Below are 13,062 nucleotides of genomic sequence, written 5' to 3'. Positions count from 1 at the left end.
GTGCTGTGACCTTCTGGAGGTAATATCCCGCTTCCCTTGATAACTCTGCCTGACTGGTAAGCCTCAGTCCAGCTTGTGTGTTTCGTTGATTTGTCTGTACTGTCCTGTGTCTGTCTCTTAATCGTGTATTGTATTTTACATTGGTGTCATTTAATAAAATATATTTATTATTTATGGAAACACGTCTCCAGCTTTCCTCAGTTCACGAACCTGTGTGCCCCTAGTGGGCTAGTTTGGTATCACCTTAACTATTTCCTTGGGCGAAATTCCCAGGGTGGCGTAGTCGTGCTCTGGTTAGTCCTAGCTCCAACCAGTGGCGGCGCCAGAGATTTTTTTCTGGTGGTGCTATGGGGGTGCTCAGCGTTTTACTGAGGGTGCTATGAAATAAGGGTGATATTATATGAGTCTCATTTTTCTCTACTACAACACCTCCCCACCATATCGTCACATATGTTTACACGTTTGATCTCTAACGCGTCTTTGGGGTACATAAAAAGCGTCATTCAAATCGATCGTATTATTATTATCATTAGGCTACTTCTGACGGACGCGCACAAAGCCGCGTTCATCTCCGACGGTCAAAATGGATGCAGCATGTTATAGATAACGTAATCCCAAATACTTCACTTACTTCAGTGTGTAGATTAAAGTTTGCGCCAGATGACTAACAGGTCACCACTACCATGTGCGACAAATTAAACTAAACATACCAAGTTCAATACACTTCTAACTAAAGACGGCATATTAGAATATCAGATAGAATTAACTTAAACAGGCAAAGAGTCAGAAATGCTTTCAAAAAGGGTATATTATTTTAAGTCACAATAAAAAAAAACATGAATGAGACCAAACAGTAGGCACTCAAAACCACAATAATAAGAGATCAAAAAGTGCACACAAAACTATGCTTAAAACATCCCTTAATTGTTTCCTAATCATTTCTGCCATTACATTGATGATCTCATTCTGCACGTCATGGTGCACATACTTTGCATTTGACGGGTTGTTATCTAACTTTTTCTGAACGGTTTTATCAAATTTTCCAATTACAGATAGCAACTCGCGGACATTACCCCTGTTTGCTGAATCCTCATCTTCAATGTGGCCTCGCTGTGAGATCCCCTGACAAGCAGTGTAGCGCAAGCTTTCCACAACATTTTTGTAATATTGGTCTTTTCGGACCATCCTGGGCGTTCATGCTTAAGTCACCCAGGGTGCTAGCAGCATGGCTAGCAGCGCCCTCAGTAGAGGTGAGGGTTAACTTGGACCAGGACGTTCCTCTTCTTCTACATCAGAATCAGAATCCAATACCTCTTGCATTTTTTCTTCCTCTTGAACATCTTATTCAACTCGAGGAAATTTGCGGATCAAATACCGATCCATTTTCGTGATTTTGTGAACGCTTGACTTAGAATTGACCTATCGCGAGGATTACTGTTACTTAGCCTACTACTCATTGAACAATCACGTTCACGCGCAACGTGTCTGTGTCGTGCTACGTGAACAATCTGTTTATTTCAATCTGTTATTTTCTTTAGTGATTAAAATATTATTATCACACAATACATTTTATTAAGAACTCAGAATGAAATTAAATAACAATAATAGGCCTAAATAAACCATTATTTTCTTGGGGGTGCTATGGGGGTGCTATGGCCAATCTAGGGGGTGCTCTAGCACCCCCTAGCCCCCCCCTGGCGCCGCCACTGGCTCCAACCCTGTGTCATGCCACACATGCATACACCAGACACACATGCACAGACGCAAGTAACCCACATCATGTTAATGCGGAGGCCCCTTACAGTCAAGTCTTAACTACATAAATACTGTGCCTCATTAAATGCATTCACATTAAGGAAATATTAATAGTTATGACATTTGTCTTTTTAAATTTTATTTAAGATATCCATACACAATTAGTTTCAAGACACATTAAATACCTCACGTGACCTTAAACTTGAACAACTATACTGCATTGTAGACATGCATATGCCTTATATGCAACAAGTGCAAAACACTGAAAAACAAGCAAAACTTAAAATCAGCTAAACTAAATTGCATCAGTCTTGAATCATGAAAAAAAGGATATTTAGTTTGTTTGTTGTTCATTTTGGTACAGTACATTCCTGGGGAATGGGTATTGAGGCCATTTGAATTCTTCAGACCCCAGCCCACCTGTTCTGCATGTGTCATAGCCAAACATCAGGTGTGTTCACGCTGAGCTGGTGACTGGGGCGTGGAGTGGAGTGGATCAGCCTATGGTGTGAAGGAAGGTCTTGTACACCTCTCTGTAGGCATTTCGCAGGAGGACGTAAGGGAAGCAGCTCTCAAGCATGTCCTGAGTAAGGAATGGAGAATTCTGCACTATCTGCAAAGAATTTAATTGAGTTGAAACGATTAATGACATGGACACGACGCTCGCACATAGATATGCAGCATGTGTAATTGAACAGCAGCCTACACATACAGGGAGAGCTACTGCCAAATCAATTGGATTAAGCTTGCTCTTGTACACTGAACAAAAATGTAATTGCAACACGTAATGGTCTCAACGATTTCACTGAATCTTAGTTCGTTGTATGGTCACAGCATTAGGATACAAGCGTTTTGTATGCTTTTACGTCTTCAGTTTATGAAATAGGGGACCAAAAATCAACATTGTAAAAATATTTTTGCTCAGTGTACAAGAACAACAAGCACAGGACATATTTACATTCAGTGCCAGTTTGAGTATGTTTCAAGTGAAATCAAGAAATAATAAAAAAAAATATTGTTGAGGGCTCAAATTAGTGGTAAATGTAGACAAAAATATCAAAACATATCTGAACATACATTTACAGAAGAACAGACAAAATTAGTTTGTTTGAAACCAGAATGTATGATCAAAGGCTTTAGAATAGTAAGGTAAATGTGTCTGTCATTCATAAGAGCATATCATGTCGGTATCTGTATATGTAAACTCACCAGGTGTAAGAGAATGTAAATAGAGTCTCTGTTTTTGACTTCTGCCTTGTCTACACTCTGACCCAGATGGAGGAGAGTGGAAGATGCCACCTGTAGGGAAGGTTACACTGAGAAGCATTCACCTCAGTGTCATCCTGACCATTTCAATACTTCTTACAGGTCCTAACACTAGGCTTTCATTATTGAGATTGCTTTGAATAATTAACCATGAAGTATTTAAGTATTAAGAGTCTGTGGGTCATTACTTTTAAATGTCTTAAATTAAAAGATATTCTTAGTGGCAAGACTCGTCTTACGAGGAGAAACTCTTTCAGGTGCTCCTGAATGTTCTCGTTCTGGGTGGTGAACATGGCAGCAGACAGATGGTTGATGCCCAGGGCCAGGCAGTGGATGTTGTTCTGATGCCCTGATGGAAACCAAAGGACGAGAACGTGAATGAAGGCACAGGGAGAGACGACCACAGCGCTGCTCACTCAAAAAGCCTTTGGACAGTATTCCTTCTGCACGTTGAAGCATGTATTGTGGGTTTCAAGGAGTTTTTTGTAAGACCACATGTTATCAAGGTAACAATTATGTAGGGATGGGAACCGAAACCCGGTTCTTGTTTAGAACCGGTTCCTAATGAGCCGAATCTTTGGAATCGTTAGCCAAATTCATAACCGGGTCTGTTAACGGACCTCTGTGCCGTTTGCGCATGCGCGAACTCTCCCTTTAAAAAATCAGACCGCAGCAGAAATGGCAACTAGACAGAAGCGATCTAAAGTGTGGCTTTATTTCACTCGAACAAATGCAAACATGGTCACTTGTAACGTCTGTACAACATGTATTTCGTCAAAAGGAGGAGGCACATCTACTATGAATAAGCACTTGAGCACACAACATGGTATTAAATTACAAGATTGTCATGTTTTTGATGCCTGCAGCAGCTCAACTAACGACGGCGCTTCATCCCTAACTTACCAAGGTAAACTCCTCAAAATGTTTTATCATAACGGTGTTACTCGTGTGTTATCAGCAAACGTTTGCGTTGTCGTGTTAACCATAACTAAACTTAGCATTTAATTGCTTAACAGAATGGGCGATGTTGGACATTGTCATATAACCTAGGCTAGCTTAGCTGTAGAATCTTCTATTTTCAGCTGTTGGCTTGAGGCAGAGGCAGTGCTTGCCTCCCCTCTGTTGGTTCTAGAAAGTTTGCTGATAACACACGAGTAACACCGTTATGATAAAACATTTTGAGGAGTTTACCTTAAGTCAGGGATGAAGCGCAAAAGACTCCGTTAATAATGGCGTTGTCTAGCAACGCGTGCAGCTCCCTAGATAGGGATACGTTTCTCTTTCAATTCAGTGGCAGCAATAGTTAAGTTTTAAATATACTGAATGCCTAGTTTGCGAATCATCTTTGTTCAAATACGTATGTGAGGCATTGTGTGCATGATACAAGTAAGTATGTTTCAGTACGTTATTGTGTTTGTAGTGGGTTCTACATTGCTATTAGAAGCGTTAAGCATAATAGTTCGCGATTAGCCAAACAACCAAGCAACCTACAAAAAAATATACAGTCCTTTACTCAATAACAAGGGCTTCATGTCAGATCAGAAAATTCAACGATTTTGTTAGTGCCATTTTATTGCCAGATTTAGTTTATCTCAAGAGTGCAATGAGGGAGGGGTTTAGATTGGACTAACTTAAACTAAACCTGGATGTATTGTAATATTCCAACAATTATGAGACATTTCCTGAGGTATATCTGCTCTGGAAAAGAAAGATCAGTAGGTAGCAGAGGAAGGGTTGTATAGGGGCTGTTTGCTATTTCACTCATACACTCATCTGATACAGTATAGATGAGTGTATGAGTGAATGAGTGAAATAGCAATCAACAGTGCTCTGCAATGTCAATGTATAGCTTTAGAGTTGACACTCTCACCACATATGCATTTAAATATTGTTGTTTTATATTTAGTGGCAAGAATGTCTGTTTTTTTTAATAAAAGTTTTTGGTTATTTATGTAAACATTCTGTTTATGGTGTGTACAGCATTCTAGATATTTATATAAAAGAACATTAATGTAAAAAAATCCGTTTGTGCTCTTTTTTCACCCCTTACCCAATAAGAATCGATAAGAGAATCGATAAGGAATCGAATCGATAAGCAGGAATCGATAAGGAACCGGAATCGTTAAAATCTTAAAGGTTCTCATCCCTACAATTATGAGTGATCATTTTTGAACAGGCAGAGAATATTATGGAAACATGCCCTGTGGTCTCTTGGTGCCAAACAGTCCATCGTTTGCTTTCCGTCAATGGAAAGTCCACAAGAAAACAAAACATGGAATAAATGCCATCCTCTGCAGCACTGCATATTTGGTATTTGTGGCTCCCTACGTTTTTCTTACGGCTTTGAGCCAAGTTTCTTGGATCAGCAGGCATGAAGCCAAGACTAACTCTGTGAAAGCACGTCAGCATTGGACATGTGTAAACAGAGGTCTGTGCGGGAACATGAACACAATAAGTGGGATGTGGGATTAAGGGTGATCTACTTGCAGACATAAAATATATCATTTTTTTGTAAATATGTTTAGTGTATAATCACTTGTAACTACAAATTGTTGTGTTTTTGTTATCTTAGAATGAGCCCCTCATCTACATAGGGAGCGGGTTCTTGTCCATGGGGTCCGCCATGTTGCGCTGCCATATTTCTGCACCTGACAGCCACAAGTATTCAGTTGAAGCCTTACCACTAAATGCCACTAAATCCTACACACTGTACCTTTACCTTGAACTGAGGTCTATACATTTTGAGCACTGGATTGAACTCAATCTGGTTATCATCAGTAGTCACGTGATGAAAGCTTTTTGAAAGCACGAGTTGTTAAAGAATTGTCAAGGTGGATCAGCTCTGCTAAGGCCTTACCTCCGTGCTCTCTGCTGTAGAATGAGTTCACATCGAGAGCCAAGGTAGGCAGTGACACTGCAATGAAGATCAGCAACAGACTTGAAAGCTTGCGTTCATCTTCCCTGGATGAGTTATCTAGGGAGATATTTTTTCATATAATGCATGGACTTCAGCAACCCTTCAAGAGCGGAATGCAAACATTTTCATTCCATTTTCATTGTCTTGTAAGAGAGGCAATGTGGGTTTACATAAACATGGAGAAGTTGGCCATTTGCTTTGTTATTGTATTGGATATTGGCCATATTTGTTATTTGTGTAAAGTACTGTTATTTTGTGTTGGTCAAATAGCAAAGACTTACCTGTTCGCATGCCAGCTATAGCGGCGACCAAGGTAGGGTCGATACTACACCGCAAGCCAGCTGAAGACGCCAGTTCATACACCATGAGTGTGTCCTGTAACCAGGAAACAAGTACACAATATGTAGTTGAACACATCAACAATTATTTGTATTTATGATTACAGCTGCACTACATTTCTTGGAAACAACTGTACGTTGTGTAATGATCTGGAGATGAAGCAGACACATACGACATGATATCAAACACCCGGTGGAAACCACATCTGTCTATGGTTGTCTTTCAGTGAGCGGTTGTTGGCTAACCCACATCCTGAGATGTTTACAAGACACAATAAGCATTTTTGTTCAGCTGACACAGCTAATGTTGGACTTGAAGCCATGATGGGACCATGGAGCATTTTTAAATAAACGCTATCTACAGATCATTTACTTTAAATCCCTCTCTTAATGCCTGGTGGTTCTGTCCAGTGGGTGCAGGCACTTTCAACCCAGGCAGTGACTAGTGTTTGACGTCTTTGGGGTTACTGTGGATCTGTGCTGTGGCTTGACTGTCATCTGAAGAGTTAGCAGACGCAATCAGGGGCTTTTTGTTTCTTCACCCCACTCCATGAGAGAACAGCAGCCACCACTGATATGATCAAAGCCCTTGCTTACTGTTGCCTGACTCAAATACGAGGAAATTACTCATAACTCATGAATCATAAACACAATCCATGCTGAGTGGTTGACCAGTGATGCTAAATGCTACAGTCCACATGTCTGCCTTGGATTTTACCTTGATGTCAGTGTCAGGGGAGACAAAGGTGCGGAGAGATTCAATTGACCCCATGAGAAAAGGGCAATGCGTGTGCATGACCTACAGTATCACAAGAAGAGAGACAAGAGGTCAGTGAAGGTTCTTGGCCACATACGGAATCAACATGGTCTGAAGAGATACTGAATCAGCATGTTTGATGGTCTGAAGAGATCCTGAATCAACATGTCTGATGGTGTGAAGAGAACACATTTCTTTTCTTTGAGGAGCATCAGTAAATGTTGTAGTATCCTGCTGTACAATTAGTGCTGTTATGCGTGTACCAATTTGTTGACATTCACATGTCTACATTCTGCCAGCAGCCAATGGATCAGTCCTCTTATCTTTATTTTATCTTTTTATCTTTTTGTATAGAAATGATTGAGTGGTTACATACATCCCCAAGCGAATCCTGTGCCATGGCTCTGAAAGACAGAATAACTCCGATGATGGTCATCCTCTTCAGGACATTCTCACATCCTGAACAGGCAGGGGAAAAGAGGGACCACTTAAAAGGCAGCACAGTTATTCAGCTGTTGAAATGTCTGATGGTCCTGCTGTTGTCTTGCTTGAGCACACCTTAAAGACATGCTCGCCACCCTTGCTTCAGTGAAGCCTAACCTTACCTGTGAGTCTCTTCTGAAGAGTGGACATCTCTTCAGGCTTGTCTAATTTATCTCTCATCTCTACGAGGGTATCCATGTTCTCCCCAACAAGTTTCTGAGGAAAGATAACAAAGTTGATTTCACTGACACCAGAACACAATCACTGCAAGCCGGCAGTAGCACATTTGAAAAACCAAGCATGAGATAGACAGCGCACTGCAACAACTTAGGTTTTCACAGCAGCCACAGAACGGAGTAGGAGGAATAATGGAGCTCAGGGCTTCTTGTTTGCTGTAAACAGCAGAAAAGGTAGACTGGAAACTTCAAATGGCACTTTATGTATGCATTATGTATGTATGTATATTTTTCCATTGTGACTCTTGCTGTTGGGGAGCTGGTTCGAAAAGGTGCCTGGAGTAATATACTGTTGAGCACCAGACACCAGAGCAGAACAGAGGTAGCATCTACATTGGGTCAAACAAGCAACTTGTCATGACGGGATATTTGCGACATGCGCATGTTATCAGCTACGTTCGCGTTGTCTTGTTAATCTATATAAAGACTTAGCATATCGATTGTTTAACAGACTCAGCGCTTACGTGTGCAGCTACACTAAGTGTAATAAATGTCATTCCCCTTTCGTGTGAACCTATATGTGTACATCCACACAACACACTGAACAGAAAAGGCTTTTTATTCAAACGCTTCAAATTTTGACCGTTTTTGCTGGGAGTGGGAGTGAATTTTGGCCAGCGCAGTAATACCTTGAGTTCAGCCACTTGTGAGGTGATGTGCCACATCAGGTTTTCGCTGAGAAACTTCAGCCCATAGGGCCCCAGGAGCTGCGCCAGCGCTTGCAGTTCTGAAACAAAGCCCACCGACAGACGTTACAAACCAGGGGCCGTATTCACAAAGAATCTTAGGGCTAAAAGTAGCTCATAAGTGGCGAATTTAGGAGAAACTCCTAAAAATAATGGGCGTGTCAGTCTTAAATTTAGGACTCCTATTTTTTTTTACTAAGAGCAATTCACAAAGTATTTTATCCCTAAAAGTAGCACCTAAGTCTAAGACAGCTTAAAACTCCTCATGAGGACTCCTAAGTCACTAAGACTTATTCACAAAAAAAAACGTAAGATGGCTGCAGCCGACTTGGAATTGATAAAAGACATTGCTTAAACCGTGAAGGTATTAATATTGTCGTAGAATTAGCACGGGATGCAATGACGCCTTTAAACAACGATGTGTCCCAAAGTGAAATGTTTGGAAACATAAAGATAGCCTATTTGGCTTTGCGGAAAACGCAAATGACGACACTGGGAATCATCAGTCAGCCGTTTAATTCATCAAACTATCAACGCACTGCAGACCCCACATCATCCAACAGTTTATCCAGTTGCCTTTGGACAATCGCCTATTACACAAGATCAAAGTAAATTCCATGGCGATCGCAGGAATGTCCAGTGACGGGACACACATTACAATAATTGCCCCATCAAAAGATGAGGACGTTTTCCTCCACCGTGGCCTGGATGTACCGATGACTCGTGCATTTCAACGGAGAGCGGTCTGCAGCAGGTTTTTGAGAACTTACCAGCTGGATGCCGCTGGGGTGACAGTGGCTATTGGTCCTGGGACCAGTAGGCTTTCGCTTAGGCTACGTTTCATGTTCGTTTCGCTTTGATCAATTAAGATTGGAGGGCTTGAAGGGCCGTATGTGCTGATATTTGAAGTGGTCAAGGGCTGGAAATATAATAGCCTAACAGTTTGCTGGGTGCTTTAATTATTACTGCCTTGATTACATGCAATTGCCATATTTTATATTGATCGCTTTCTATTTCTCTAAACGTGCAAAGTGTCATTCCCGTTGGATGCACAAACTTGTCATCATGCGTGTGCATTCTGCTAACTGCACTGTCCATAACTATTTAATATGACTTAATTTGAAGCCTAGGTTATTCTCTTATTTCCAGTTGATATAGTGGGATTGTTAGAGGGACGTCACGAATGAGTTTTTAATGAGAGAGCCTGTCAACAACCAATCACCGTCCTCACCCCTTCTAAACTTGTGCATGAGAATCAACGTCATCCATAGCAACGGTGCTTTTATCTTAAGCTTAGGAGTTTGTATTATCCTTAGTATGAGTAGGTCTCAGAGGCGTTGTGAATCACTTTTAAGAAATTACTCCTGGCATTTATGTGTTGAAAGACCTTATTTCTGATAATATATTAATGTCATTTAACCAAGTGGTCGAGAAATATAATATCCCCAGGCAGTGCTTCTTTCGTTATTTACAGATAAGACATTATATATTGCACAGTACAACTCTAATTGATAACCCTGGTACGTCACATCTTGAGAACGTTTTGTTTGGAACACCTTGGAGATTGTCTATCAGTCTACTCTACGGAGCTATGCGTACTCTGTCAACTGTGGGTTTGCAAGAACTTAAAGAAAAGTGGGAGAGCAAACTTTCTGTTACCTTCAATGACTATGAGTGGGACGATATTAACTACTTACTGGCCGAGAGTGAGGTCATGCAGGTAAATATCAGACAGAGGCTGTAAGGTATCGACCGAGCGATAGCGAGGTTGATGCTGCGGGGCCAAAGTCTGATATACCTGCATGACCGAACGGTCGAGGTTGGTAAGTTGTTTATTATATGGCATTTAAGCTCTTTTCATTTTGAAAATAAATGGTAATTTTAAATAGAAATCATGTCGTTTTGTTCAGCTCTCAAGTCTTCTCACGACACAGTGTTTCAGGTGTTGCCTAGCAAACAATGACTTGCTAACTTCAAGTTACAATGATCAATAGAAAACGGACAACAGGGCTAAGCTTAAATGGCTTTAATTTACAGTTAAACACAAGGTTTTCAAACTATAGTAGTCAAGTCTTCATCATCACTTTCAATAACACATTTTCGCTGCTTCTGAAGTCCTATAAAGTATTACCCGATATCAAAATGTTCGAGAATTCTTGAGTCTTTATTCTTCAACTCTCATCAACTGTCATGTTACCACGACATTCAACTGGTTTCCTGTTCTCAGATAATTTCATAATAGGAGTCCTGATTCTATCAATACATGCTCATGGCTGTTGATATATCGCTAATTTTTAAGGATGTAATGTTTAGTACTTGGTACATGGTATCACTCATTTTTAAGATTGATGGGGTGTGCAATAAGAATACTTATCAGACCGCAGACCGGCTAGAACGTCAATGCGCGGCTGGCATGACTACCCATTAGCCAATCAGAATGCTCGTACTGTCGTTGCCATATAATAAGTGGGTTTACGCTAAATCAATTTCAGTCTGTAATCGAGCCAAATCTATACAGTTGAAAATTTTACATAGAATGCATATATCCCCCAATCGCAGACATCATTTTAATCCAACTTTGTCGCCAATGTGTCTTAAATGTAAAACAGAGATTGGTACTCTAACCCATTGCCTTTGGTCATGCCGTAAACTGCAAAGATACTGGTCTAATGTTTTGACAGAAATTGAAAAGATACTTGGGCAAAAATTACAGATGGATCCATTGTCCTTTATTCTAGGTCTCCCTGCTAGATTTGTAGTATTAAAAAAACAGAGGCTCTTCTGTATTCTTACATATGCAGCTAGGAAGAATATATTATTGCAGTGGATAAGTGATAGACAGCCAACTGTTAAGGGTTGGCATGCTGTTTTGTTTGATTTAGTACCTCTAGAATACCTGACATGTGTGATACATTCCAAATCCAAACGATTTTATAAAGTTTGGGAGCCTTATCTGAATTATTTAGACCCCAACGTCTCTGACATTATGGTAAGGGGATTTTCTGAAAGGTCGTAAGCGAGAGCACTTTTCTGAGTATCCTTTTTCTTTCTTTAGTCATCATTTGTATAGTATTGAATGTGTGTAGCTGAGCCAATGTTGTTGTGTCTTTGTGTTGTGTTTTTGATGTGTGTGCTTGTTTTAAGTATGGTTGTGTGCTGAAAAAAAAGGAAAACCAATAAACATATTTACAAAAAAAAAAAAAAAAATTACTCCCACGTAAAATGTTTTAGCGCGAGTTAGGAGCACTCCTAGTGGTAAGATAAAAAGCTTTGTGAATGCGGCCCCAGGTCTTTAAGAGTTAAGGTGCTTTCAATCACGAAAGTGCTCAGCAGCAGTAGGTGTTTCAGTACTGTTTTTGCCATGAGTGTGTTAACTGAACATGAGGTGCAGTATGATTTAGGGAAAAAGATGAGCTAATGCATGCATGCGTGTGTGGTGTATTCATGCAAGCAACCGCCCACCATTAATTATTTATGAGAGGTATTTTCTCATCTTTTCAGTTCTCCACTACGATGAAGTGGACTGAGCAAATGTTATTACTCAAAAGTGCTAAGTGATCATTCATGTGGGGGTGAAATATTATCTAACGGCTGGCTTAAGACTATTGTGAACTAGTGTGAGGGAGTAACTGTGTATAGATAGATATATACATATACATTTTTTTTCTTGGCAAGACCACGAAAGAAGCGAGTGAAACAGAAGTAGTTTATGGGTGTCTGTGGGTGTTGACCTTTCTTCCAGTACAGTGGGTGGAGGTAGAATACAGCGATGCATAATGAGACTCTTGCAACGTCTCCAGAGATGCAGGAGTAGGTGGACGAGAAGGAGAACCAGGAGGAGGGGGTAGTCGGTACAGGGGTAGTCGGTACAGGGGGAGGTAAGAATAAAATGCATTTTCTTCTTACCTCCCCCATACCGACTTCTCTTCGAGAGGCATAAAAAAGCCTTTCCCTTATTGTCGTGATTATCTTCAACGTAGAGCTGAGGGAGGGCTAACTCATTCTGCACACATGCTATGCAAGTGATGAAGCGCAGAAAGAGAAATGGCGTTTCAACACAAGATCTCAGCTGCTTGTCTCTGATTAATGAGATTTATTGATTCCACGAGACATCCTACACCTGCGTTTGCCACACCTGCACTTGAGATGTAGTTTTGGCATGGTGCCATTCAGATCTAATGAGCTTTGAGTTAAGGGGCACTTTTCCGGAAGAGGTGTTTGCAGAGTGGCTCGGGTGCTAATGAAATTAACTCACTCAAATTACCCAAGGTGCCACTGTGTGGCAGTTTCACTCCGCAGTGCTGGAAAAAGACTCTTCTTGTCCCTCATTATCACATTGCTTTATTTTTCAGGATTTATTATGTGTTTGATTTGTTGCTTGATTTAGGCTTGAGACCCTTGTACTGTCAATGTTGGTATGCAAAGGTCTTGTTCACCCTTTGGCCAAGATGGCAATGTAATTAGCTGGCCTTACCGCAGATGTCAGAGAACTCTTCAGCACGGAAGCTTTGCTCACCCTCCGTGGTCTGGTTGACAAAGCAGTGCATTGTGGGGCAGTGCCGAATGACAGCACTGCTGGCTTGCCGTAGAAGGCTCTCCAAGTACCTGCAGGAAAAGGTCCCGA

At 40.9% G+C, this 13,062-nt stretch overlaps 1 protein-coding gene across 1 annotated transcript in view; it reads right to left on the bottom strand.

Annotated features, from left to right (window-relative positions):
• Positions 1-2,186: 2,186 nt before the first annotated feature.
• The window catches only part of nckap1l (NCK associated protein 1 like), a 30,346-nt gene continuing 19,470 nt past the window's right edge, over positions 2,187-13,062 (bottom strand). Inside the window, exons 22-31 of the mRNA XM_080848895.1 lie at positions 12,913-13,043; positions 8,382-8,479; positions 7,639-7,732; positions 7,410-7,492; positions 6,995-7,075; positions 6,220-6,313; positions 5,879-5,995; positions 3,261-3,370; positions 2,965-3,054; positions 2,187-2,368 (exon numbers count right to left, since the gene is read on the bottom strand). Coding sequence (XP_080705021.1) covers positions 2,252-2,368; positions 2,965-3,054; positions 3,261-3,370; positions 5,879-5,995; positions 6,220-6,313; positions 6,995-7,075; positions 7,410-7,492; positions 7,639-7,732; positions 8,382-8,479; positions 12,913-13,043 — 1,015 coding nt within the window. The 3' untranslated portion in view covers positions 2,187-2,251. The remainder of the gene's footprint in view (positions 2,369-2,964; positions 3,055-3,260; positions 3,371-5,878; positions 5,996-6,219; positions 6,314-6,994; positions 7,076-7,409; positions 7,493-7,638; positions 7,733-8,381; positions 8,480-12,912; positions 13,044-13,062) is intronic.

This window comes from Sprattus sprattus (assembly GCF_963457725.1).
Source record: "Sprattus sprattus genome assembly, chromosome: 12".
Taxonomy (NCBI): Eukaryota; Metazoa; Chordata; class Actinopteri; order Clupeiformes; family Clupeidae; genus Sprattus; species Sprattus sprattus.
This window is presented reverse-complemented; position numbering and strand designations above follow the sequence as displayed.